Source organism: Moschus berezovskii, chromosome 4, assembly GCF_049115385.1.
Source record: "Moschus berezovskii isolate FMDL1 chromosome 4, NW_MosBer_1.0, whole genome shotgun sequence".
In the NCBI taxonomy this organism is placed as follows: Eukaryota; Metazoa; Chordata; class Mammalia; order Artiodactyla; family Moschidae; genus Moschus; species Moschus berezovskii.
In genome coordinates, this window is record NC_142463.1 from 113,647,925 (window position 1) to 113,672,368 (window position 24,444).

General features: G+C 35.6%; 1 protein-coding gene across 1 annotated transcript; it reads right to left on the reverse strand.

Annotated features, from left to right (window-relative positions):
• Window positions 1–6,342: 6,342 nt before the first annotated feature.
• LOC129541658 (olfactory receptor 10X1) lies at window positions 6,343–7,302 on the reverse strand. The gene has a single exon (XM_055403732.2). The coding sequence runs from the start codon at window positions 7,273–7,275 to the stop codon at window positions 6,343–6,345; it is 933 nt and encodes a 310-aa protein (XP_055259707.2). The 5' UTR covers window positions 7,276–7,302.
• Window positions 7,303–24,444: the final 17,142 nt, after the last annotated feature.

Consider the following 24,444-nt stretch of genomic DNA (forward strand, 5'->3'; position numbering starts at 1 on the left):
GTGATTAGCAGTAATCTTTTGATTTTTCAGCTACATTTTTTTTTTCAGCAAAACTTCTACATATACTGGCTGCTCCCTTAACTCTTCAGAACAGTATCTAAAAACTATCTGAAAAGCAGTAAACCTAGCTATTATCCTCAGAAAGTTCACCAAATAAAGCATATTCTCAGCTTTTGGGTTGTGTATCTTTTTCAGTCAACCCTGAGCATTTAAGAAAGGCTCACTGTATTTAAAGTGGTAGAAATCAGAAAAGTATGAGTAATAGTTTCTTCTTACAAGGATTAATATTTTGATGGAGGAGAGAAGACAGTGCAGATGAAAAGGTGATTGCACTGTAGTGAGCTGAAGACCCAAATATTGAATAGACAAGACAGAGGAACTGGATCAAAGGTCAGAGAAGATGCCATGGAAAAGTATTCTCTCTGCAATAAAATTTGTTGTTGCTGAAAAAAATAATAAGATTACAAACAACTGTACCTTAAAAAAATTAGATAATGCTATAAAGAGTAGGAGAACTGAAGTTCTGTTTTCATTTTTAGCCTAAAGTTGTGAGGAGATGCTAGATCTTAGAAAACCTAGAAGGTTGTTTATCATGAGAAAATCAGTAACAAAATCAGTCTTGACACATTAAGCTCAAAGAAGAGGCAGACATATGCAACAGAGATTTAGGAGTGTTGGCCTGGGTTTTATGTCTGTCTTCAGATGACAAACTTTGTAGTCATAAAAATTGATAAGTATAATGAGTGTAGAGTTGATAGATTTCACCTGAGAAACATAATCTACCAAAATAGAGGAATATGAACAGGAAAAGCTTGAGAAATAGCCATTGGTGGACCAAAGAAAGAAAAGACCAAATGCTGGCCAAGAAAAGAATCACAAGAGTACAGTGTTCTTGAGGGAGAAAGGTTAGATGGTTTCAGAAAGGGGAGGGAGATGAGAAATTAACAGAAAGAGATACTTCTGTACTTTTCCCTAGGGATGGAGAAAAATATATCTAGTTATCTTTTACTGAATATTTATAATATGGAGAAGGCAATGGCAACCCACTCCAGTACTCTTGCCTGGAGAATCCCATGGACAGAGGAGCCTGGTAGGCTACAGTCCATGGGGTTGCCAAGAGTTGGACACGACTGAGTGACTTCACTTTCACTTTTCACTTTCATGCATTGGAGAAGGAAATGGCAACCCACTCCAACATTCTTGCCTGGAGAGTCCCAGAGACAGAGGAGCCTGGTGGGCTACAGTCCATGGGGTCGCTAAGAGCTGGACACGACTGAGCGACTTCATTTTCACTTTTCACTTTCATGCACTGGAGAAGGAAATGGCAACCCACTCCAGTGTTCTTGCCTGGAGAATCCCAGGGACAGAGGAGCCTGTTGGGCTACCGTCTATGGGGACCTACAGAGTTGGACACGACCGACAGGACTTAGCTGCAGCAGTAGAGCATTTATAATATACTGGATACATTATGAAAAATTTTATAAACATATCATTGAATTATCTTAACAATACAATGTAGCTACAACCTTACTACCAAGACCCCAAAATTAAAGTGACTGAAATGAAACAGTATATGCTTTCTCATAAAAGTGTAATGACAAGCAGTTCATGATTAGTGGGGCTAGCAAGACGGTTAAACTTCACAAGGTTATACAAGTCACAGGTGGGAGAATTGGTTCTGCCATCTTCAAGTTAAGGTTATCATTGTTAAATCATTAAATTTTTTTTAAAAATTCAGTTATTATAATTTTCAAGTCCAGCATTTCATTTAGTTCTTTTTTTTTTGAAAAAGCCTTGCATAATATCTGTGATGTCTCATCTTTCTTTTTTTTTAATTGGAGGCTAAAATTTCTCTTCTTTATTCATATTCTGTATTTATCATTTCATGTTAAATAAAACGATTTATTTCTTTAATCATTAATTTTAGGTATCTGAAAATACTTTTAACAGCTACTTTGAATTTTTGTCTTTTTTTATTAAAATATAGTTGATTTACAATGTTGTGTTAGATCCTGGTATAAAGTTTTTCAGACATATATATATATATATATATTTTCTTTTTCATATAGTTTTCCACTATGGTCTATTGCAAGATATTGAATATAGTTCCCAGTAAGAACTTGTTGTTTATCATTTTATATATAGTAGTTTCCGTTCCGTTTCCGTTTAGTCGCTCAGTCGTGTCCGACTCTTTGCGACCCCGTGGACTGTAGCCTACCAGGCTTCTCCGTCCATGGGATTCTCCAGGCAAGAATACTGGAGTGGGTTACCATTTCCTTCTCCAGGGGATTTTCCCGACCCAGGGATCGAACCCCAGTCTCCGGCATTGGAGGCAGACGCTTTAACCTCTGAGCCACCAGGGATTTTACCCAATATAGTAGTTTATATCCATTAATCCCAAACTCCTAATTTATCCCTTCCCCATTCCCCTTGGCAACCATAATTTTGTTAGCTTGTTTTCTTTGTTTGTGAACCTGTTTTTGTTTTGTAAATAAGATCATTTGAATTATATTTTAGATTCCACATTTAAGTGATATCATATGATACTTGTCTTATTCAATCTGATTTACTTCACTTAATATCATAATCTCTAGGTCCATCCATATTGCTGCAAATGGCATTGTTTCATTCTTTTTTGTGGCTGAGGATTTTCCTCCTCTTCTTTATGCATTTAACTGTCAGTGGACATTTAGGTTGTTTCCATGCCCTGGTTTTGTAAATACTGCTGCAAAGAACATTGGGGTGTGTGTATATATCCTTTCAAATTAGAGTTTTTCTCTGGATATATGCCCAGGAGTGGGATTGCTGGGTTATATGGTAACTCTATTTTTAGATTTTTAAGTAAAGTTTTTGTCTTTTAAACACAGAATCTAGTCACACTCACAAGGCAGATTCTATTGCCTAATATTTTTTTTCTGGTAGTTGGTAATATCTCCATGTTTCTCGTGATGGACAGGGAAGCCTGCCTTGCTGCTATCCATGGGGTCGCAAAGTGTCGGACACGGCCGAGCGAATGAACCGCATTGACCCATGTTTCTTTGCATGCCTCATCTTTGTTTCCGTTGAAACTAGATATTTTAGATGATATACTGTAGAAACTTCTGGTTATTGGTCCTCCCCATTCACACACACACACACACACACTGGGGGCCTTTTTTTGCTTGTTTGTTTTTATGTTTGGTTAGTGATTGGATCGAATACTTTAGTGAACTCTATCCTCGCTTACTATACTAGAGTGTTAGGTCTCTTGATACTGATCATCATGAGCACAGTCATGGTTATGCCCCACATTAACCCTGGAATGGCAGTTATTTACTAGGCTTTATTTTGAATGTCTTTTTCTGACCATATGCAACTATTAGCCTGCCAGTTGCTCTAGTGTTTTCGGTCCTGCCCTAGAATATTAATTGTTCCACAGACGTATAAAACAAAGTACAGGCTCCTTTGAAGGGATAGTTTCTGAAATCAGTGTTTGAAGTTTGTTCTGACCCAGGGAGGACTCCTCCTGGCTGTCTCCATCCCCTCTTTGGAGAGCTCCTTAGATGAGGCTGAGAACACGGGAAGAGCAGCCTTATCTGGGGACATTGCACAACAATATGACTGAAACTTTCAGTGATGTTTTATGTGTCTATTGTCTTCTGAGTTTGCCCATAGATCTATGAAAACCTTAGTCTATATAGTATCATAATTGTCTGTCTCTCCACAAGAAGAATGTGCATTTCCTGAGAGAATAAATTATATTTGTTCCTTGAAGTTTTCGTTACACATAGAGGGAAAAAATTAAAAATGTTCCCATTTTGGTAGAAAACAGAAGCCACTGATCTCCTACTTTATTCCTTCATTGGTTCCATATTATATTTCTCATTGACAGGAATAAATATCTAGCTGCTTCCCATTAAAATTTTTATTAGTAAAATAATTTAGAAAAAATTGAAACTATAGGACTCAGACTTTGCAATGTGAAATATAATTAAAATTCAATTTCTTGACAATTAAATATTTCACTTTTGTGTTTGTTTTAGCATGTATCTTATGTTGTATGTTATAGAACTTTCCAACTTTCATAAATCTTCATATTTATTCATGAAATTATTCACAGTATTCACTCATCTTTAACGTCTCTATGACCTGAAAAACAACCCCATTTCTATTCCCATGGTTGTTTACTTGTGTCATGTGTCTTTATTCCCTAGTCAATCTCATCAAAGAATAGCATAATTTACCAATATTTTCAATACTCCAACCTCTGACTTTTTTGAACCACTGGTGGCTTCCCTGATGGCTCAGCAGTAGAAAATCTGCCTACAGTTCAGGAGACATGGGTTTGATCCCTGGGTCAGGAAGATACCCTGGAAAAGGAAATGGCAACCCACTTCAGTAGTCTTGCCTGGGAAATCCCATGGACAGAGGCATCTAGTGGGCTACAATTCATAGGGTTACAAAAGTCAGACACTAGTTAGTGATTAGACAGCAACAATCACATACTAATATATATTTAATCTCTGCTTTTATATTTATTTTTTCTTCACAATCTTTCTGTGTTTAGCTATTCTTTTACCAAATTATTGAGACAAATGTTTATCTTACAAATTTGCTTTCTATATACTTTTCTAATATGTATTTTGTACACTACATATTTCATCCAAACACTGAAAAGATATATCCAAAAGCTTTGTCCTCTGATATTTTTAATTCCTACAGTTCAAATCTTCTTTTCTATTAGCCACAGGATTTCTTATTTTGATTCATTCTTTATTTAGAAGTGTGTTTCTTGACTTCTAACCATATACATATTTCTAGATTCTATTTACTAAAATTGTCTTTTTCTAGCTTAACAATCTATGTTAAGTAGCACCAAGCAATCCCTGCCATGGTCACTATGTCAGATGTATGCAGGTTAACTGGCCCAAATTCAAGTCAGGAACTTGAGTCTAGACTTAACATTTTATCTTCTACACTCACTATGAGTGAGCAGATTGTTAGTATTTATGTCCAAGATGTATAACTTCTCTGGATTGACTTAGCATTTCTCAGGGGTGGAACACTTTCATCACTGAAGCAGTGATCACAGATGAAGGAGGGGTAAATATTCAGCCTGCACATGTGTTACAAAAATGGTCCCAGGGAAGAAAGGAGAGTCATGGCAAGAAGTAACCTAATCAGTGCAAGTAATAATCATTTTCATCCATTATCTTACCTATCTTTACATGATCCCCATAAATAATCTAGGTTGGAAATTACTCCAGACTTTGTATACATTTTATATATACAAACCACAAGTACAGTGGTTATAACCTTCATGAGAGGACATGAATTTGGTTAGTAGCAGAACTGATAAAGGATTCAGCAATGGCTCCAAGCTTGTATGCTGGAATTTTCCATAAGATCACTTGCTAATTTTCTGTGATATATAACCTCCACAGTATTTCTTACTTTCTTTTAGGTAATACAAAGAGTTTATGCTGTGTTTATCTAGTTTCCTTTATTGCATATAGGATATCTGTAAAAATTATTCCAAAACACTTTTTAATGTCAAACACACCAATGCCATGAGAGTTTTTCAAACATTTGCTGTTTAGTGCCTTCATCTTAAATAAAATGGAGGCTATTTCCAGCTGTTAACATAGATCCCCCCAGTTATGAAACAAGTAGGTACTACTGCTCTGTTTACTTATTTGAATCAACATTCCAACATATCCTGTGAATTCAGAAGCTAGCATCTGAAAGTCATTATGGAACACCATCATAAACAGTGTTAATAAAAAAATTTTAATAATCAGTATGATATGGTACTTAACAAATATAGATGTCAATTCAGATAGGCAGAAATAAAGAGGTGATGATTACTACATAGTGAACCTCCTATAAAGTGGTTTATCTCCTGGGAGAGACAATTCAGTGCCTCACAACATTGCCTATATAAATTATTCAACCTTTACATTTCTAGATATGATATCTTTAAACATTTCTGAATATGGTGGTCACTCATGGTGCTTTTTACCTTCCACAATCTTTCTTATCCCACTTCACCAAAGGTGCAATAAACCCACAGGTTGACTGGTAGAGGCCTAGTATCTTGAGACTGATATCGAATTAGAAGTAGAGAAGTGATAGTACTAGTAAAAGTAGAGTTGAGTAATAGTAGATGTAGAAGATACAGAATGAAAAGAGATAGACAACTTCCTTAACAAGATAAGTAAATGCTTGGGTCCTAGACTCAGTCACTTGATCTACATATGCCAACCCCTGGAAAAGGGCAAATGGTACAGGCTTCTCAGATATCATAGGGTAAACCCCTTACTGACATCTAGGAATATTCAATCATGCAAAAATAAACCAAGATTATTTATTCAAGGAATTTGTTTTTCCGAGCACCTTTCTGAAAGCATTCTTCATGTCCTTATTCCTGAGGCTGAAAATGAGAGGGCTTAGGAAAGGAGTGACGACAGTGTAGGGGATTGCTATGAGTGTGTCATCTCCCCCTGATGCTTCTGGCTTCAGATAAACAATAGATGCAAAACCAAAGTGGATGATGACCACTGTGAGGTGGGAGGCACAGGTAGAAAATGCCTTCTGCTTGCCCTCAGCTGAAGGGATCCTAAGAACAGTAGAGAGAATGAACACATAAGTGAGTATGATAATCAGAAAGGTGCCTATCAAGCCTGACACTGAGATTGCTGTTACAATGAATTCTGTGAGTTCACTGTCTAGACAGGACAGCCTCATGACAGCCCTCATGTGACAAAAGAAGTGTTTGATAAGGTTGGGGTTGCAGAAAGAGTCCCTGAATATCATTCCAGTCTCTGTCACAGAGATAAAGAAGCCAGCAACCCAAGCAGAAACCACAAGTTTTCCACACATCATATTGGTCATAAGCAAAGGATATCTGAGAGGATTGCAGATGGCCAGGAAGCGATCATATCCCATCAAAGTGAGAATGAAACAATTAGTGCCACCAAGTCCCAGGAAAGAACTCATTTGCAAGCCACAACCTATGACTGAAATGCTTCTGTCCTTGGCCAGGAGATCTGCCAGCATCTTGGGGATAATGGTCAGTGTGTAGCAAGTCTCAGAGAAAGAGAGTGCACTAAGGAAGAGGTACATGGGTGTGTGCAGACGTCTGTCCACCCAAGTTAGACCCATGATGGTCAGGTTACCTGTGAGGGTGAGAAGGTAGAGGCAAAAGAAAATCACAAAGAGGAATGTCTGTGCCTGTGGGTAAACAGAGAAGCCAACAAGAATGAACTCTTCCAGGACTGTCTGGTTGATCCTCATTGTTTGCACATCTGAAATCTAAAAGAAACAACAACTAAATGTTATATTTTCCATTATTATTTGACATTTTTTGCTGTAATAAGACAAATGGTCAATGTTAAAATTACAAACTGATTCTTTTTTCAAATGGACATATAATTTACAATGTGTTAGTTTCAAGTGTACAGCAAAGTGATTCAGTTATATATATATATATATATATATATATATATACACACACACACACACATATCTTATTCAGATTCTTTTCCATTATAGGTTATTATAAGACATTGAGTATAATTCCCTGTGCTATAGAGTAGGTTGCTGTTCTTTACAATTTTACATGTAGTCGTGAAAGTCACTCAGATGTGTCAGACTCTTTGAGATCCCATGGACTATACAGTCCATGGAATTCTCCAGGCCAGTGGGTAGCCTTTCCCTTCTCCAGGGGATCTTCCCAACCCACGGATCGAACCCAGGTCTCCCACATTGCAGGCAAATTCTTTACCAGCTGAGCCAGAAGGGAAGCCCGTGGGTGTACGTTAATCCAAGACTCAATTTATCTCTCTTCCCCATCCCTGCTATCCACTTTAGTTATCATAAACTTGTTTTCTAAGTTTGTGAGTTTATTTTTTTTGTAAATAAGTTAATTTGTATCACTTTCTAGAGTCCACATATAAGTCGTATTATGTTTGTCATTTCTTTCTGACTTCACTTATGATCATCTCTGTCCATCCATGTTGAGGCAAATGGTATTATTTCACTTTTTCTATGGCTTAGTAATTCCATTTCATATATGTACTGTGCTGTGTTGTGCTCAGTCACCTCATTCATGTCTGACTCTTTTATCCTTTACTCTGTTGATGGAAATTTAAGCTGCTTCTATGTCTTAGCTATTCTAATTAGTACTGCAGTGACCATTAGTGTGCATGAATCTTTTCAAATTAATTTTTTCTCTTTATATATGCCCAGGAGTGGACTTACAGGATCATATAGTAACTCTTTTAGTTTCTTTAAAGAACCTCTATATTGTTCTCTGTAGTGGCTGCACTAATTTATTGGTTATTTAGTTTAGCAAAATAATTGTGTGTATGGAGATTGTGTATTTTCATAATTTCATTAACTTTCTTCTTCTTTGTTGAGCAACCAATTGCAATTACTTATTATGACTTTTTCTGGCCTATTTTAAAAGGATTTTCTTATCTGATAACTTAAAAAGGACAGAAACTTCTATGATTCATGTCCAGATGAAGGAAATTCATGTATATAAAGTGACTCAAGTTGGATCAGATTCTGAACCCTGAAATCACTGCTCAATAGTTAATAGAGTCAGAGTCTGACACAATAAATTATACATATAATATTGTCTATAAATATCTAATAAGTGAAGGTTGATATTTGACACTCTAGGAATTTGTGAACTATATTTGGTTGATGACTTATGATTGTAAGAGAAATTCAAAGCCTTTAACAATTCTTGGAGAAGAGAGTTAGGTCTTTAAACATTAAAAGTAAAGAACATGTTCCCTTCTTTCTACTTTGAAGAGAGTGAGGGAAGATAGAATATTCAAAGACCCTTACAATACTTTTGATTAATTAAGACATATGTATAATTGTCAAATAACAATTGACATTTTACCCCTGTCTTCAATGCCAAGCTCAGTATATGAACAAAGTAAATGTTAGTGAGTTTATGTGTTCTTTGATAATTCTATATCTTATTTAACTTCATCCGTCATTAACTTCCACATTTTTCTTTATATTTAATGCATCTCCTTATCTTTGTTTGTATTGACCTGTGATTTTTCTTTAACTACACAGCAGCATAATTAGTAACTCAACTGTATAGCACACATTTTGTGAATTCTTTAATATGTTCATTAAATTTATTTTTCACAGCACAAAGTAAATAAAACAGGACAACTATGAAATGTATAGACTAGGCGTGATTATTTTATTCATTTTTAGAAATAAGCTAATTGTATCTATGATGTGTCATATTTGTAACAGGAATCAAACTGCTTTGACTTAAATGGTACATTCTTTCCATTTCTCAATATTTTCTCCTTGAGGAAACAGACTTTGAGTCATATATATCTGTATTTCCAGGGTAATAGAGAGCATTTTAAGAAGAAAATGATTTACAGTAATTGTTGAATAAGTAAGTTTTTTAAAGTGCTGAATATAAGAAATTTCTATTTCACTTTGTTATTCAGCAGGGTACAGCATGTGATCTTGGTCATTAAGATGAATAGACTTTTCATTATTCATTAGATTTGGTTCAGGCTACGATTAAGCATTCTCACAGGAGGTTTCTCATTATAATTTTGATTTGCTTTTCTCTAATAATTAGTGATGTAGAGCATCTTTTCATATGATTTTTGGCCATCTGTGTCTCACTTGGAGAAATGCCTTCCACCCATTTTTTTATTGGATTTCTTATATTTTTATATAGAGCTGTATGAACTATCTGTATATTTTGGTGATTAATCCCTTGTCAATTGCTTTGTTTGCGAATAGTTTCTCCCATTCTATGGGTTCTATTTTCATTTTGTTTATGGGTTCTGGAGCTTCTTTGTTTGAGTTTAACTAGGTCCCATTTGCTTATTTTATTTTATTTTCATTAATGTAGAAGCTAGACCCAAAAAGATATCATCTCACACTGATCCAAAAAGTATCACCTCACATCATCAATAAGTCTACAAACAATAAATGCTGGAGAGCATGTGGAGAAAAGGGAACCCTTCTACACTGTTGGTGGGAATGTAAATTGTTACAACCACTGTGGAAAACAGTATAAATGCTCTTTTTAAAAAAAAGCTAAAAATAGAACTACCATATGATCTAGCAACTTCAATCTTTGGCATATATCCAGAGAAAACCCTAATCTGAAAAGATACGTGCACCATGGCTTCATTAAAGCAATATTCATAATAGCTAAGACATTGAAGCAACTTAAATGTCTTTCAACAGAGAAATGGGTAAAGAAGATGTAAAATATAAGCATATGCATGTATGTATACATATTTATGTACATATATATGGAATATTCAGTTCAGTTCAGTTGCTCAGTCGTGTCCGACTCTCCGCGACCCCATGAATCACAGCACGCCAGGCCTCCCTGTCCATCACCAACTCCCGGAGTTCACTCAAACTCATGTCCACAGAGTCGGTGATGCCATCCAGCCATCTCATCCTCTGTCGTCCCCTTCTCCTCCCGCCCCCAACCTTTCCCAGCATCAGATAAAAAGATTGAAATAATGCCATTTGTAGCAAATGGATGGACCTAGAGATTATCAGAATGAGTGAAGTAACTCATACAGAGAAAGACAAATATATCACTTATATGTGGAATCTTAAAGAAATGATTCAAGTGAACTTATTTACAAAATTAAACAGACTCACAAACTTTGAAAACAAACTATGGTTAGCAAACAGGAAGCATGAAAGGGTAGGGGTAAATTAAAAATTTTAGATTAACAATACTGACTATATAAAATAGATCATCAACAAGAACCTACTACATTGCACAGGAAATTCTACTTGGTATTCTGTAATAACCTATACAGGAAAAGAATCTGAAAAGGAATGGATTGTATATAACAAATCACTTAGCTGTACCCCTGAAACTAATACAACATTGTAAATCAACTAAACTCTACATAAAATAAAAATTATGATTTTTGTTTCTGTTTTAAACATTTTCATGGCAGAATCTCTCTGGTCACTAAGAGTGAGAGCACAATGGTCTAAATTACAAGTGTTTCCATGAATAATTCACAGTCTATGGACTCTACCTCATAGGTCCTTTGGATTCTTTTGTCCTTTTAGATCTGACAAGAATTATTTCATAGTCACACATAAGTCACACGACCTAATCTTTTCTGTGAAGTATTTTCCCATTTTTTTTTCCTTCTCTCATTGTATGCATACCTTCTTATCTGTGAGTAACTTTCCCAAAGAGAAGACTGGAGTATTTCTCTGACTTCTTTCCTAAGCATATACTAAGTTGAAGAGTACTGAATTCATCCTTGGGCTTCATCAATACAGCCTTATAGGTAAGCCTCCTACTATTCAAACACAGAATGAATTTCCTTGGTGTACAAATCTTCACTTGCAAATTATTGTTTCACATTTCCCTATAAATAGCTTTCTGAATCAATCTGGACTATTTCAAAAGAACTTCTCTCTCTGTCAGAAAATGCTGCTTTCCTCTGTTTCTCCCTAAGCCATTGTAAAATCTTCCATCAGTAGAGCAATCTACATACAAAGGTTCTTAAATTCTCATGACTATTCACAGTAAATATGTACTGATACAATTATTCAGAGCATTTAGTTACTCACTGAAGGATTAACTAAGTATCACCAAATGGGAAAATACACACACACATATAATATATATATAAAATTTATGTATATATTTACATTTATTACAGGTAATCATAAAATGAATTTTGTTGTTCTTTTTCAGTCTCTCAGTCATGTCCTATTCTTTGCAACCCCATTGGCTGCAGCACATAAAGCTTCCCTGTCCTTTACTATCTCCGAGAGTTTGCTTAAACTCATGTCCATTAAGACAGTGATGCTACCTAACCATCTCATCCTCTGCTGCCCTCTTCCGCTTTTGCCTTCAATCTTTCCCAGCATCAGAGTCTTTTCCAGTGTGCACTTATTATATTACATACACCTCACCCTACCCTCAGCTATCTCTGAAGTTGTCATTATATCAATTATTTTCTAATTTAATTTGGGATATGGATCCACTGACAAGAGAAATACACGCTCTTTCCAAAGTTAAAGAGAAATAATTTAGAGAAAATGTAGTGACAATTAATTATGATGAAAAGAGAGTCAAACCATCTAGAATAGTTTCCTACCTTATTTATTTTATCAAACTTCCAAAACCAATTCAGAGGTACAGTTACATTCTTCTAAGATAGTCTTCACATTGATATAAACATGCCTTGTTCTTCAATCAAAAAGAAGCAAAGATCAACTTATTGTGAAAATCACTGGTCAAAGACTGGATTCTTGACTTTATCACTGATACTTTAGTGACCTCAGGAAAGTCCCTGTACCTTCCAGCTCTGAGTTTCCCCACCTAGGAGATAAAAAAGGAGGTCCTGGTTTTGTGCACTTCAACTGTCTATGATTCTAGAGTTTTTTTGACAGGAGTTGTGCTGCTGCAGGCTAGGCCATGTGTGTTATGATCAGTTTCCAACACTCACTAAATTGCAATAGTTTAGAGCCTTTCTTTTTACCCCTTTAGAAATATTGTCTAGTAATTATGAGGGCTTGAGATTCCTCAGCTCTAGAGGTTTAATTCTGGTTAGGAGACCATGAGGGATTTTCTCTTCTTTCATCAGAGAGATAGAGAGAGAGAACTTTCTCTCTCAACTTTGTAATTCGCTTTCATTAGTTACAGGGCTTTGTATAATATGTGACTTGAGCACTTCTAGGAATCTTTGGGGATTTAAAGCTTGCAGAGTTCATATTTTGCTGATAACGAAAGCTTCCTGCAACTTTATAAGTTTTGTTTGGCAGGAGGGGAGTAAACTGCATCCTTAATGCTCATTCAATTAACTTTTTCACTCACCATAATATTTTCCTTCTTTTTTGTTATGTAAACTTTTAATTTTGTATTTGGGTATAGCCAGTTTACAATGTTGTGACAGTTTTGGGTGGACAGAGAGGGGGTTCAGTCCCCAAACTCCCCTCCCATTCAGGCTGTCACATAATATTGATCAGAGTTCCGTGTGCTATACAGTAGGTCCTTCTTGGCTATCCATTTTAAATATAACAGTGTGTACATGTCCATCCCAAATTAGTTCAGTTCAGTTGCTCAGTCATGTCCAACTCTTTGTGACCTCATGGACTTCAGCATGCCAGACTTACCTGTCCTTCATCAACTGTCAGCCCTTGCTCAAACTCATGTCCTTCAAGTCGTGATACCGTTCAACCATCTCATCCTCTGTCATCCCCTTCTCCTGCTGCTGCTGCTGCTGCTGCTGCTAAGTCACTTCAGTCGTGTCCAACTCTGTGTGACCCCATAGACGGAAGCCCACCAGGCTCCCCCGTCCCTGGGATTCTCCAGGCAAGAACACTGGAGTGGGTGCCTTTAATCCCTCCCAGCATCAGGGTCTTTTCTAATGAGTCAGTTCTTCACATCACGTGGTCAAAGTATTGGAGCTTCAGCTTCAGTATCAGTACTTCCAATGATTATTCAGGGTTGCTTTTCTTTAGGATTAACTGACTTGATCTCCTTGCTCTCCAAGGGACTCTCAAGAGTCTTCTCCAACACCACAGTTCAAAAGCATTAGTTCTTCAGTGCTCAGCTTTGTTTAAGGTCCAACTCTCACATCCACACATGACTACTGGAAAAACCATAGCTTTGACTAGATGGAACTTTGTTGGCAAAGTAACGTCTCTGTTTTCTTATGCTGTCTCTGTCGGTCATAGTTTTTCTTCCAAGGAGCAAGTGTCTTTTAATTTCATGGCTGCAGTCATGATCTGCAGTGATTTTGGAGCCCAAGAAAATAAAGTCTGTCACTGTTTCCATTGTTTTCCCATCTATTTGCATGAAGTGATGGGATCAGATTCCATGATCTTCATTTTTTGAAAGCTGAGTTTAAAGCCAGCTTTTTCACTCTCCTCTTACACTTTCATCAAGAGGCTCTTTAGTTCTTCACTTTCTGCCATAAGGGTGGTGTCATCTACATATCTGAGGTTATTGTTATTTCTCCCAGCAATCTTGATCCCAGCCTGTGCCTCATCCAGCTTGGCATTTCACATGATGTACTATGCACATAAAATAAGCAGGGTAACAATATACAGCCTTGACATACTCCTGTCCCAGTTTGGAACCAGTCCATTGTTCCATGTCCAGTTCTAACTGTTGCTTCTTGACCTGCTTACAGATTTCTCAGGAGGAGGGTAAGATGGTCTTGTATTCCCATCTCTTGAAGAATTTTCCAGTTTGTTGTGATCCACACAGTCAAAGACTTTGGCATAGTCAATAAAACATAAGTAGATGTTTTTCAAATGTTTTCTTTCTAATCATTGACTTCTTCCTGGAGTATTGACTAACAGCCTACAGTGTTTAAAAACTATACTATAGAAGAACTTAGAACAGTAGAAGTAATAGTATCTTCTTACAGGGATTTTTACCTTGGTGTAAAAAATGTTATGCACCCAAATTGAATCTGCTCACCCATTCCCAGTAAGGACTTTTAGTGTGATGAAGGAAAGTGCAGCATTTATTGAAAGGCCAAGCAAGGGTATGGATGGCTGTGCTTGAAAGCCAAAACTCCCCAATGGATTTCAGATAATAATTTTTAAAGGCAAATTGAGGGAGAGGGTTGCAGAGTGTGTGATAAGCTCATGAACAATTCTCTGATTTTTTGATGGTGAGATGACAGGTTATCATGAAGGTTAACATCATTAATCCTCAGGCTCCATTCAGTTTGGGAGTTACATGCTTATGATCATCATGCAATTGACTTCTTCCACATGGTGGGAATTTATTATCTGTAAAACAACTCAGGAATATATGTCAGACATTGTTATCTATGTCCTTCAGGGAGCGAGTAAATATCCTCTGACTCTGCCATGTGGCTAATATATTGTTTAAATTGTTATGAGTTCTTCTGACAAAATTGTTATTTTTGGTACTACATGTTCACATTATTCCAATTATTAACAATTGAGCCAAGTCTTTTGTGACTCAGGGAAGCTTTTCTACAAATAAGAAGTGGTCAGAAGACATGCTGGGAGGGAAGACCCTATATGGTCCTGCTTGATTACAACTTTCCATTTTCTTTGATATTCCCCAGTCTTCAGGGAAAGCAAGTGCAGGGCAAGAAAGAGAATAAAATTATGGATAGAGATGTTAATATAAATTGACAGAAGACCTTGGTTTTAGAGGGATTCATTGTTAGAATGAAGGTAGAGCCAATATAAGTGAATTATGCTGCAGTATGCTGAGGACTCAAACAGTGGTCAGACAAAATAAGAGAACATGGACCACAGTGATTGGAGAAGGTGCCATGGAGAAGTGTTGGGAACACTTCCAAAATAAGACATGTTGGTACTCTAATTCGTGATGGAATAAAGTATATCTTTGTAGTCCAACACTTCCACTGATGCTATGACTACATAAAATTGGTCAAATAATCATATTTCAAAAGCAGTATGTATATGTAGATACATTGATGTAGTGATAAAGAGATTTTTAAAACCTTTAAAGAACATATATGGATGATCAAGAATCATTTGAAAATATGCTAAGCTTTATGAATTTTTAGAAAACACAAATTAAAAGTACATTGCAATTCTACTCGGAGAAGGCAATGGCAAGCCACTTCAGTACTCTTGCCTAGAAAATCACATGGACAGAGGAGCCTGGTGGGCTGCAGTCCATGGGGTCGCTACTAGTCGGACACGACTGAGCGACTTCACTTTCACTTTTCACTTTTACACATTGGAGAAGGAAATGGAAACCCACTCCAGTGTTCTTGCCTGGAGAATCCCAGGGATGGCGGAGCCTGGTGGGCTGCCGTCTATGGGGTCGCACAGAGTTGGACATGACTGAAGCGACTTAGCAGCAGCAGCAGCAGCAATTCTGCTACAGAACTATTAGAATGTCTTTAAAAAAGATTGGTCATACTAGTATTAGTGACGATTTGGAAAAACTGTAATTCAACTTCTGTTGTCAATATAAAAATGACAAAATATACTGGAATTTTGATGAACATCTTGACAAATTTTTTAAAAGTTCAGTTTACACACACCCAAGACTAACTATTTATAGTTATATATTTGTTTTCCCCTCTAAATACAACCAAATAACTTGGTAATAATTCAACAGATAACTATAAATGATTCTGAAAAGTGAAAAAGAAAATATGAATTGGCTAGGGACTTCAGGATTTGAAGGTACCACAGTGAGTTCCCAAATATTTTATTAATATTTTATCCCCCACTATTTCCATGTACAGAAACTAGGAAAAGAGTAAAATTGATTTCAAACTTGCATTAGAGCTTTAATGCAATGCTTTTCAAAATTCCAAGAAAAGTTTTTTTTGAGAGAAAGACAAAATAATCCTATAATTCATATTGAAATTCATAAGTCCTTGAACATCTACAATAATCTTGAAAAAGAAGAATAAAATGAAAGTAGTCACCCCATCCAATACTAACACCTACTGTATAGCTACTTAGTCAAGACACAATGCTAGTGACAGAATTAATTAAAGAGTCTGACTCCATATTTTGGATATTTTGGCTTTCTGGTGGTTCATAGCCTTTACATCCCTTCCTTGTCTCCTTCTGTCACAAATCTGGGCAAGCTGATAAAAAAAAGTCCAGTGATCCAACTATGAAAGCTTCTGAATGGATAATACCTTGTATTCACCCCCAAGTTATCATAAAAATGCCAAATTAGTCTCCTTTCCCACTGTCTGAGGTCATTTAAAATAGCTCTTTGGGAAATACCCTTTATACTGAGAGTTGCCCATTCTTTGTAATAGGAGGTAAATAATCTCTCCATGTGAAACTTTTTTATATTGCATATATTAATATTTTATATACTTCTGTAGCTCATTTAAAAATATTTAATGGAATTTAAATGCAGGAGTATTTGTTACCTTGCATTTTTACATTTAAAACTTATCTTTTATTTATTCTATGAATTTTGTTGGTATATGCACATGCATAAAATATAAACATATTTATATTTTACATATGTACTTATAAGTTTTTAGTTGATCATCTTATCAAAGTTCTCTGCAACAAAAATGTTTAAAGGTTGATTTTTTTTTAATTTTTATTTTTATTGGAGGCTAATTATTTTACAATATTATATTGGTTGGTTTTGCCATATATTGACATGAATCCGCCCCAGGTGTACATGAGTTCCCCCTCCCAAACCCTCCTCCCACCTCCCTCCTCCCCTTATCCTCCCTCTGGGTCATTCCCGCATACCAGCCCCAAGCATCCTGTAACATGCATCGACCCTGAACTGGCAATTCGTTTCACGTATGATAATATACATGCTTCAATGCCATTCTCCCAAACCATCTCACCCTCACCCTCTCCCACAGAGATTTTTTTAATATATTATGGGTAAGATAGAAATGTTAATATATGCAAATAAAAATTTGATATCAAATTATCCCTAAATAAAAGTGATTCTTTGAAAATTTACCAACATATCCATGAATAATATTTTTTTGCCGAAACAAAATTGATTTAGATCATTTTCATTCCGATTTTGTATAAATAAAGATAGCTCAATGCTCTGAATTTCTTCTAAGCTATATTTCATTAGTAGCCTAATGGTTTATCATTAAATGTGACTTTTAACAGTTTATTGGAGAACAGCATCATTACTTCTTTTTTCTATTATTTCTAAAAACAGTGAAATTTACTGAGTTTGCAAAAAATACATTGCCTATCATTAATATTCAACTTTTCAATTTCTGAGAAAAATTATCATGATAGAATTTTCAATTATAATTATTATTTATAAACAATTTGTAAGCATCAATTCTTCAGTGCTCTCCCTTCTTTATGGTCTACCTTTCACATCCATACATGACCACTGGAAAAACCATAGTTTTGACTATAATGACCTTTGTTGGCAAAGTGACATCTCTGCTTTTTAACATACTGTCTAGGTTTGTCATAGCTTTTATGTGCACAACTTTATGTCTGCTTCTGTATACATTGTAGTGTGGTAACCACCAAAATTTTTATTTCCTTTCATCACCATGCAGTTCATCCCACTTACCCATTTCCCTCCCCTTGGCTGCTTCCCATCTGGTAACCACTATTCTGTGTTTAATTTTGTTTGTACTGGTTTGTTCATTTATTTTGCTTGTTTGTTCTTCTATTTCATGTCAAAAGCTTTTAAAATGAGAAAATATGCAAAATGATAGTTGAGACACAACTGAGGTTATAATATAATGGGATTGTTTCATAGCACATATGTCATATTTTAGGAACTATCATATAAATTTTTATACTTAATTTAAACTATACTTGCCATAAAAAATGGAAATAAGTATTCAGTTAGTGATAGTCATAGACAGAAAATCATGACTCACCAAACCATTGAACTTCATATTTCACTTTAAAAAATCATAAACCATTTAATTTTGTAATGTATAATTTTTCCATACAAATATTTTAAATGTTTTCTTCAATGTAAAGTCATTATCCAAGAAGATTTGTCATTTTACTGTATGTAATTTTTATTATGAAGTCAATATATTTTTAAACATTGGGGTATCCTTTGTTTTAATTTTTTTTTTTATTTCTTTTTTGTTTGTGCTGTTTTTGTGACTGTGTGAAGGCTTTCTCTAGCTGAGGTGAGCAGGGAGTTACTTTTCACTGCAGTGGCTTCTATTGTCACAGAGCACAGGTTCTAGGTGCGGGGTCTTCAGTAGTTGCGACACACAAGCTCAGTCGTTGATGACTCACAGGCTTTAAAGCTCAAGCTCAGTAGTTGTAGTGCAGGGGCTTAGTTGCTCCAGGGCGTGTGGAATCTTCCTGGACCAGGGATCAAACCTACGTCCCCTGCATTGGCAAGTGTATTCTTATCCACTGTACCACCAGGGAAGTCCCAAGGTACTTTATATATAGCATAATGCACAGATCATGAGAGTAGAGTTCTAGGTTTTTCATAAATAAAACACACACTTTTATTTGTTGTTATTAAAAATTTTAAACACATTCTAGTGGTGAAATCTGAAGGTTTTTGCAGAAAAACTGAGTACCTATTTTCTGTTCTTTCTTGTTGTGTATATTTAGATACACAACTTAATGATTTGCTGTATGTATACATTGTGAAATATTAATAGTTACAACAATTAAGTCAATTAAATATCCATCAGTTCAGTTCAATTCAGTTCAGTTGCTCAGTCGTGTCCAACTCTTTGCGACCCCATGAATCACAGCACGCCAGGCCTCCCTGTCCATCACCAACTCCCGGGGTTCACTCAAACTCATGTCCATCGAGTCGGTGATGCCATCCAGCCATCTCATTCTCTGTCGTCCCCTTCTCCTCCCACCCCTAATCCCTCCCATAACCTCACATAATTACCATTACCATTTGTGCATGTGTCTGTGTCTCTGTGTTCATGTATTAGTGAGAAAACTTAAGATAAACCCTGTTGGTAAGTTTCAAGTATGAAGTTCAGTATTTTCATCTACAGTCACTGTCCTATACATTAGATTTCCAGAACTTATCTTGTATAACTGAAACTCATACACCGTGATAACATCTCTCCATTTCTCCTTTGCCACATATCCTTATTATAACCACCTGTTGTCACAAATAGTAGGATTTCCTTCTTTTCTAAGGATGAATAATATTCTATTGGCTGTGTATACAGTTTCTTTGTAGGTTATTCTGTTGATGGACATTTATATGGTATCATGTATAACCCAGATACATTCATATCTTAGTTACTGTGAAGAATGCCGCAACGAACATAGGAGTGCAGGTATCTTTTCCACCATGGGATTTAAATTCCGTTATGTAAGTTTTATATGGAGGTATAATAGCTGGCTTATATGGTAGTTTTAATTTTTAGTATATTGAGTAAGTTTATTCAGTTCAATTGCTCAGTCATGTCCAACTTTTTGTGACCCCATGGACTGCAGCTCGCCAGGCTTTCCTGTCCATCACCAACTCCCAGAGCTTGCTCAAACTCATGTCCATCTAGTCGGTGACGCCATCCAACCATCTCATCCTCTGTCATCCCCTTCTCCTCCTGCCCTCAATCTTTCCCAGCATCAGGGTCTTTCCCAATGAGTCAGTTCTTCGCATCAGGTGGCCAAAATATTGGAGCTTCAGCTTCAGCATCAGTCCTTCCAATGAATAGTCAGGACTGATTTCCTTTAGGACTGACTGGTTTGATCTTCTTGCAGTCCAAGGGACTCTCAAGAGTCTTTTCCAGCCCCACAGTTCAAAAGCATCAATAAGAAGCTTATTACTGTTTTCTATAATGCCTGTATACATTTACATTCCTGTTAACAGTATTCCAGAGTCAACATTTCTCATATCCTCACCAACACTTACTTTTTTGTGTGTTTTGATTAACAACCCTTCTAAGAGGTATCAGGTAACATTTCATGTTGACTTGTGTTTCCCTGAGAATTAGTGCTATTGAACACGCCTTTATACCTTTGGTCATTTGTGTCTCCCTTTATTTTGTTTGCTCGTTTTTTCTATGAGCTCATTATATATTTTGGACAGTAATTCCTTATCAGAAATAAAGGTTGCAAATATTTTGTTTCCATGTACATGTTAGTCATTTGAATGTCTTCTTTGAGAAAAAAAAATCTGTTCTGCTTGTCATTTTAAAATTAATTTGTGTGGGCTTTATTTATTTATATTTTTGCTATTGAGTTTTATGAGTTCCTTATATTTTGCTCTTAACCCCTTATCAGATTAAAGTCTTCAAAATATTTTCTCCCATTTTTCAGTTACCTTTTAATCATTTTGATCTTTTCTTTACTGTGTGGAAGGCCTTTATTTTTAGATAGCCTCACTTGTTTGTTTTTCATTTTGTTCCAAAAAATTATTGCCAACATCAATTTGGACGAAATTGTCCCTCACATTTTCTTCTAGGTGTTTCATGGTTTTCTCTCTTAAATTTAAGTTTTTAATCCACTTGGAGTTAGTTTTTGTGAGTAGAATAAAGATAATGCTCCATTTTACTTTTCTTATAATTTAATAAACAATTTTTCCAGTACCATTTATTAAGGAGATTGTCTTTTCTCCACTGAGTATTCTTGGTTCTCTTGTCAAGTCTAAGTTGACCATATATGTGCGCATTTATATCTGGGCTCTGAATTCTGTCTTAGTGACCTCTGTGTCTGTTTTTATGTTGTTTTGATTGTCATAGCTCTGTAATATAATTTGAAACCAAGAAGTTTTGTGCCTTCAGCTTTGTTCTTCCTAAGATTTCTTTGGATTTTCAAAGTCTTTTGAGGGTTCATGTAAATTTTAGGATTGTTTTTTTCTATTTCTGTGAAAATGATATTTAAATTTTCATAGATATTTCATTGAATCTATAGATGGCTGAATATTTTAACAGTATTATTTCTTGCAGTCTGTGAATCAGAATATCTTTCTATTTACCTAGGTCTTCTTCACTTTCTTTCATCAGTGCCTTATAGTTTTCAGTGTATCTTTCACCTCTTGATTAAATTTATTCCTAAGTAAATATATTATTGGTTTTGATGCTATTGTAGTTGGGATGGTTTTCTTTATCACTTTTCAGATAATTCATTGTTAGTTTATTACAACAATATTGATTTTTCTCCTCCCAGTTTTATTGAGATATAATTTACATATAGTACAATTTGAGGTGAATAGTAATGATTTGATTTACATATATCATAAAGTTATTACTACAGTAAATTTAGTTAATATTCATCATCTTATATAGAAACAAGATTAAAGGAATAGGAAAAATTATTTTCTTTGTGATGTGGACCCTTATAACTTACTCTCTTAACAATTTTCATATGCAACATAGAGCAGCATTAATCATATTTATCATGTTGTGTATTACATCCTTACTATTTATTTATCTTATAAATGAAAGGTTTTCCCTTTGGGAATCTTCTCCCATCCCCAATCCCCACTTCTGGAAGCAACAAATATTGTCTATTTTTCTTTGAGACTGTTTGTTTGTCCAAGAATAATTGAACTACAACACTATGTTAGTTCCTGAAGCACAATATAGTGTTTTGATATTTCTTGTTTTTTTTTTAATTTACTTCTTTTTAAAAAATATTAACTGGGGGCTAGTTATGCTATAATATTGTGGTGATTTTTGCCATATATTGACATGAATCAGCCATGGGTGTACATGTGCTCCCCATCCCAACCCTCCCTCCCACCTCCTCCCCATCCCATCCCTCAGGGTCATCCCAGTGCACAGCCCTGAGCACATTGTCTCATGCGTCAAACCTAGACTGGCGATTTATTTCACATATGATAATATACATCTTTCAATGCTATTCTCTCAAATCATCCCACCCTCACTTTCTCCCACAGAGTCCAAAAGACTGTTCTTTACATCTCTTTTGCTGTCTCACATATAGGGTCATCATTACCACCTTTCTAAATTCAATATATATGCATTAATATACTATATTTGTGTTTTTCTTTCTGACTTACTTCACTCTGTATAATAGGCTCCAGTTTCATCCACCTCCTTAGAAAAGATTCAAATGCATTCTTTTAAATGGCTGAGTAATATTCCATTGTGTATATATACCACAGCTTTCTTATCCATTCCTCTGCCGATGGACATCTAGGTTGCTTCCATGTCCTGGCTATTGTAAACAGTGATGTGATGAACATTGGGATACATATGTCTCCTTCAATTCTGGTTTTCACAGTGTGTACATCCAGCAGGGGGATTGCTGGGTCATGTGGCAGTTCTGTTTCCAATTTTTTAAGGAATCTCCACACTGTTCTCCATAGTGACTGTATTAGTTTTCATTCCCACCAACAGTGTAAGAGGGTTCCTTTTTCTCTACACCCTCTCCAGCATTTATTGTTTCTAGACTTGTTGACAGCAGTCATTCTGACTGGCGTGAGATGGTACCTCAGTTTGGTTTTGATTTGCATTTCTCTGATAATGAGTGACATTGAACATCTTTTTGTGTGTTTGTTAGCCATCTGTATGTCTTCTTTGAAGAAATGTCTGTTTAGTTCTTTGGCCCATTTTTTGATTGGGTAGATTATTTTTCTGGAATTGAGCTGCATAAGGTACTTATATATTTTTGAGATTAATTCTTTGTCAGTTGCTTCATTTGTTCTTATTTTCTCCCATTCTTAAGGCTGTCTTTTCACCTTGCTTATAGTTTCCCTTGTTGTGAAAAAGCTTTTAAGTTTAATTAGGTCCTATTTGTTTATTTTTGCTTTTATTTCCATTATTCTGGGAGGTGGGTCATAGAGAATCCTGCTATGATTTATGTCAGAGAGTGTTTTGCGTATGTTTTCCTCTAGGAGTTTGATAGTTTCTGGTCTCACGTTTAGATCTTTAATCCATTTTGAGTTTACTTTTGTGTATGGTGCTAGAAAGTGTTCTTGTTTCATTCTTTTGCAAGTAGTTGACCAGTTTTCCCAGCACCACTTGTTAAAGAGATTGTCTTTTCTCCATTAGATATTCTTGCCTCCTTTGTCAAAGATGAGGTGCCCATAGGTGCATGAATTTGTCTCCGGGCTTTCTATTTTGTTCCATTGATCTATGTTTCTGCCTTTGTGTCCTGATGACTGTTGCTATGTAGTAGAGCCTGAAGTCAGGCATGTTGATTCCTCCAGTTCCATTCTTCTTTCTCAAGATTGCTTTGGCTATTCAAGGTTTTTTGTAATTCCATAGAAATTGTGAAATGATTTGTTCTAATTCTCTGAAAAATACCTTTGGTATCTTGATAGGGATTGTATTGAATCTATAGATTGCTTTGGGTAGTATACTCATTTTCACTAAATTTATTCTTCCAATCCATCAACATGGTATATTTCTCCATCTATTTGTGTGATCTTTGATTTCTTTCATCAGTGTTTTATAGTTTTCTATATATAGGTCTTTTATTTCTTTAGAGAGATTTATTTCTAAATATTTTATTATTTTCAATTTCAAATAATCATCACAATAAATCTAGTTACTATTTGCCATCAGGCAAAATATGAGCCTAAGACCTATACTTCATAATTGCATAGGGTGACTTGGATCACCCCAACTGGTGATTTATATCAGCATAACTGAGTGTTTTTCATATGCTGGCTTAATCCTCAAAACAACACAATGAGGTTAAACATTTTTTTTTCTGTATAAATGACAAAGAGAGATGAATGATTTTTTCCCCCAAGATTAAATATATATGAAATTGTAGAGCTGGTGTAAACTCAACTAATCTGGCCAAGGAGAAATGACAACAAACTTGGTAATTCTTCTAATATTCCTAATACCTCCTCCTCCAAGGAAATAAGACAACATTCAAGGAAAAACACAGGTATAATCATTTATGTAAAAATAGAGATTTGTTCGTTTTATTTTGTTTTTAGCTCATTTGTAACTGGCAGTCAAGTTCAATCAACGATTCTTTTAAATTTCATTTAAATTTGGCCTCTGGAGATAATGAGTTAATATGCTAGGTTAG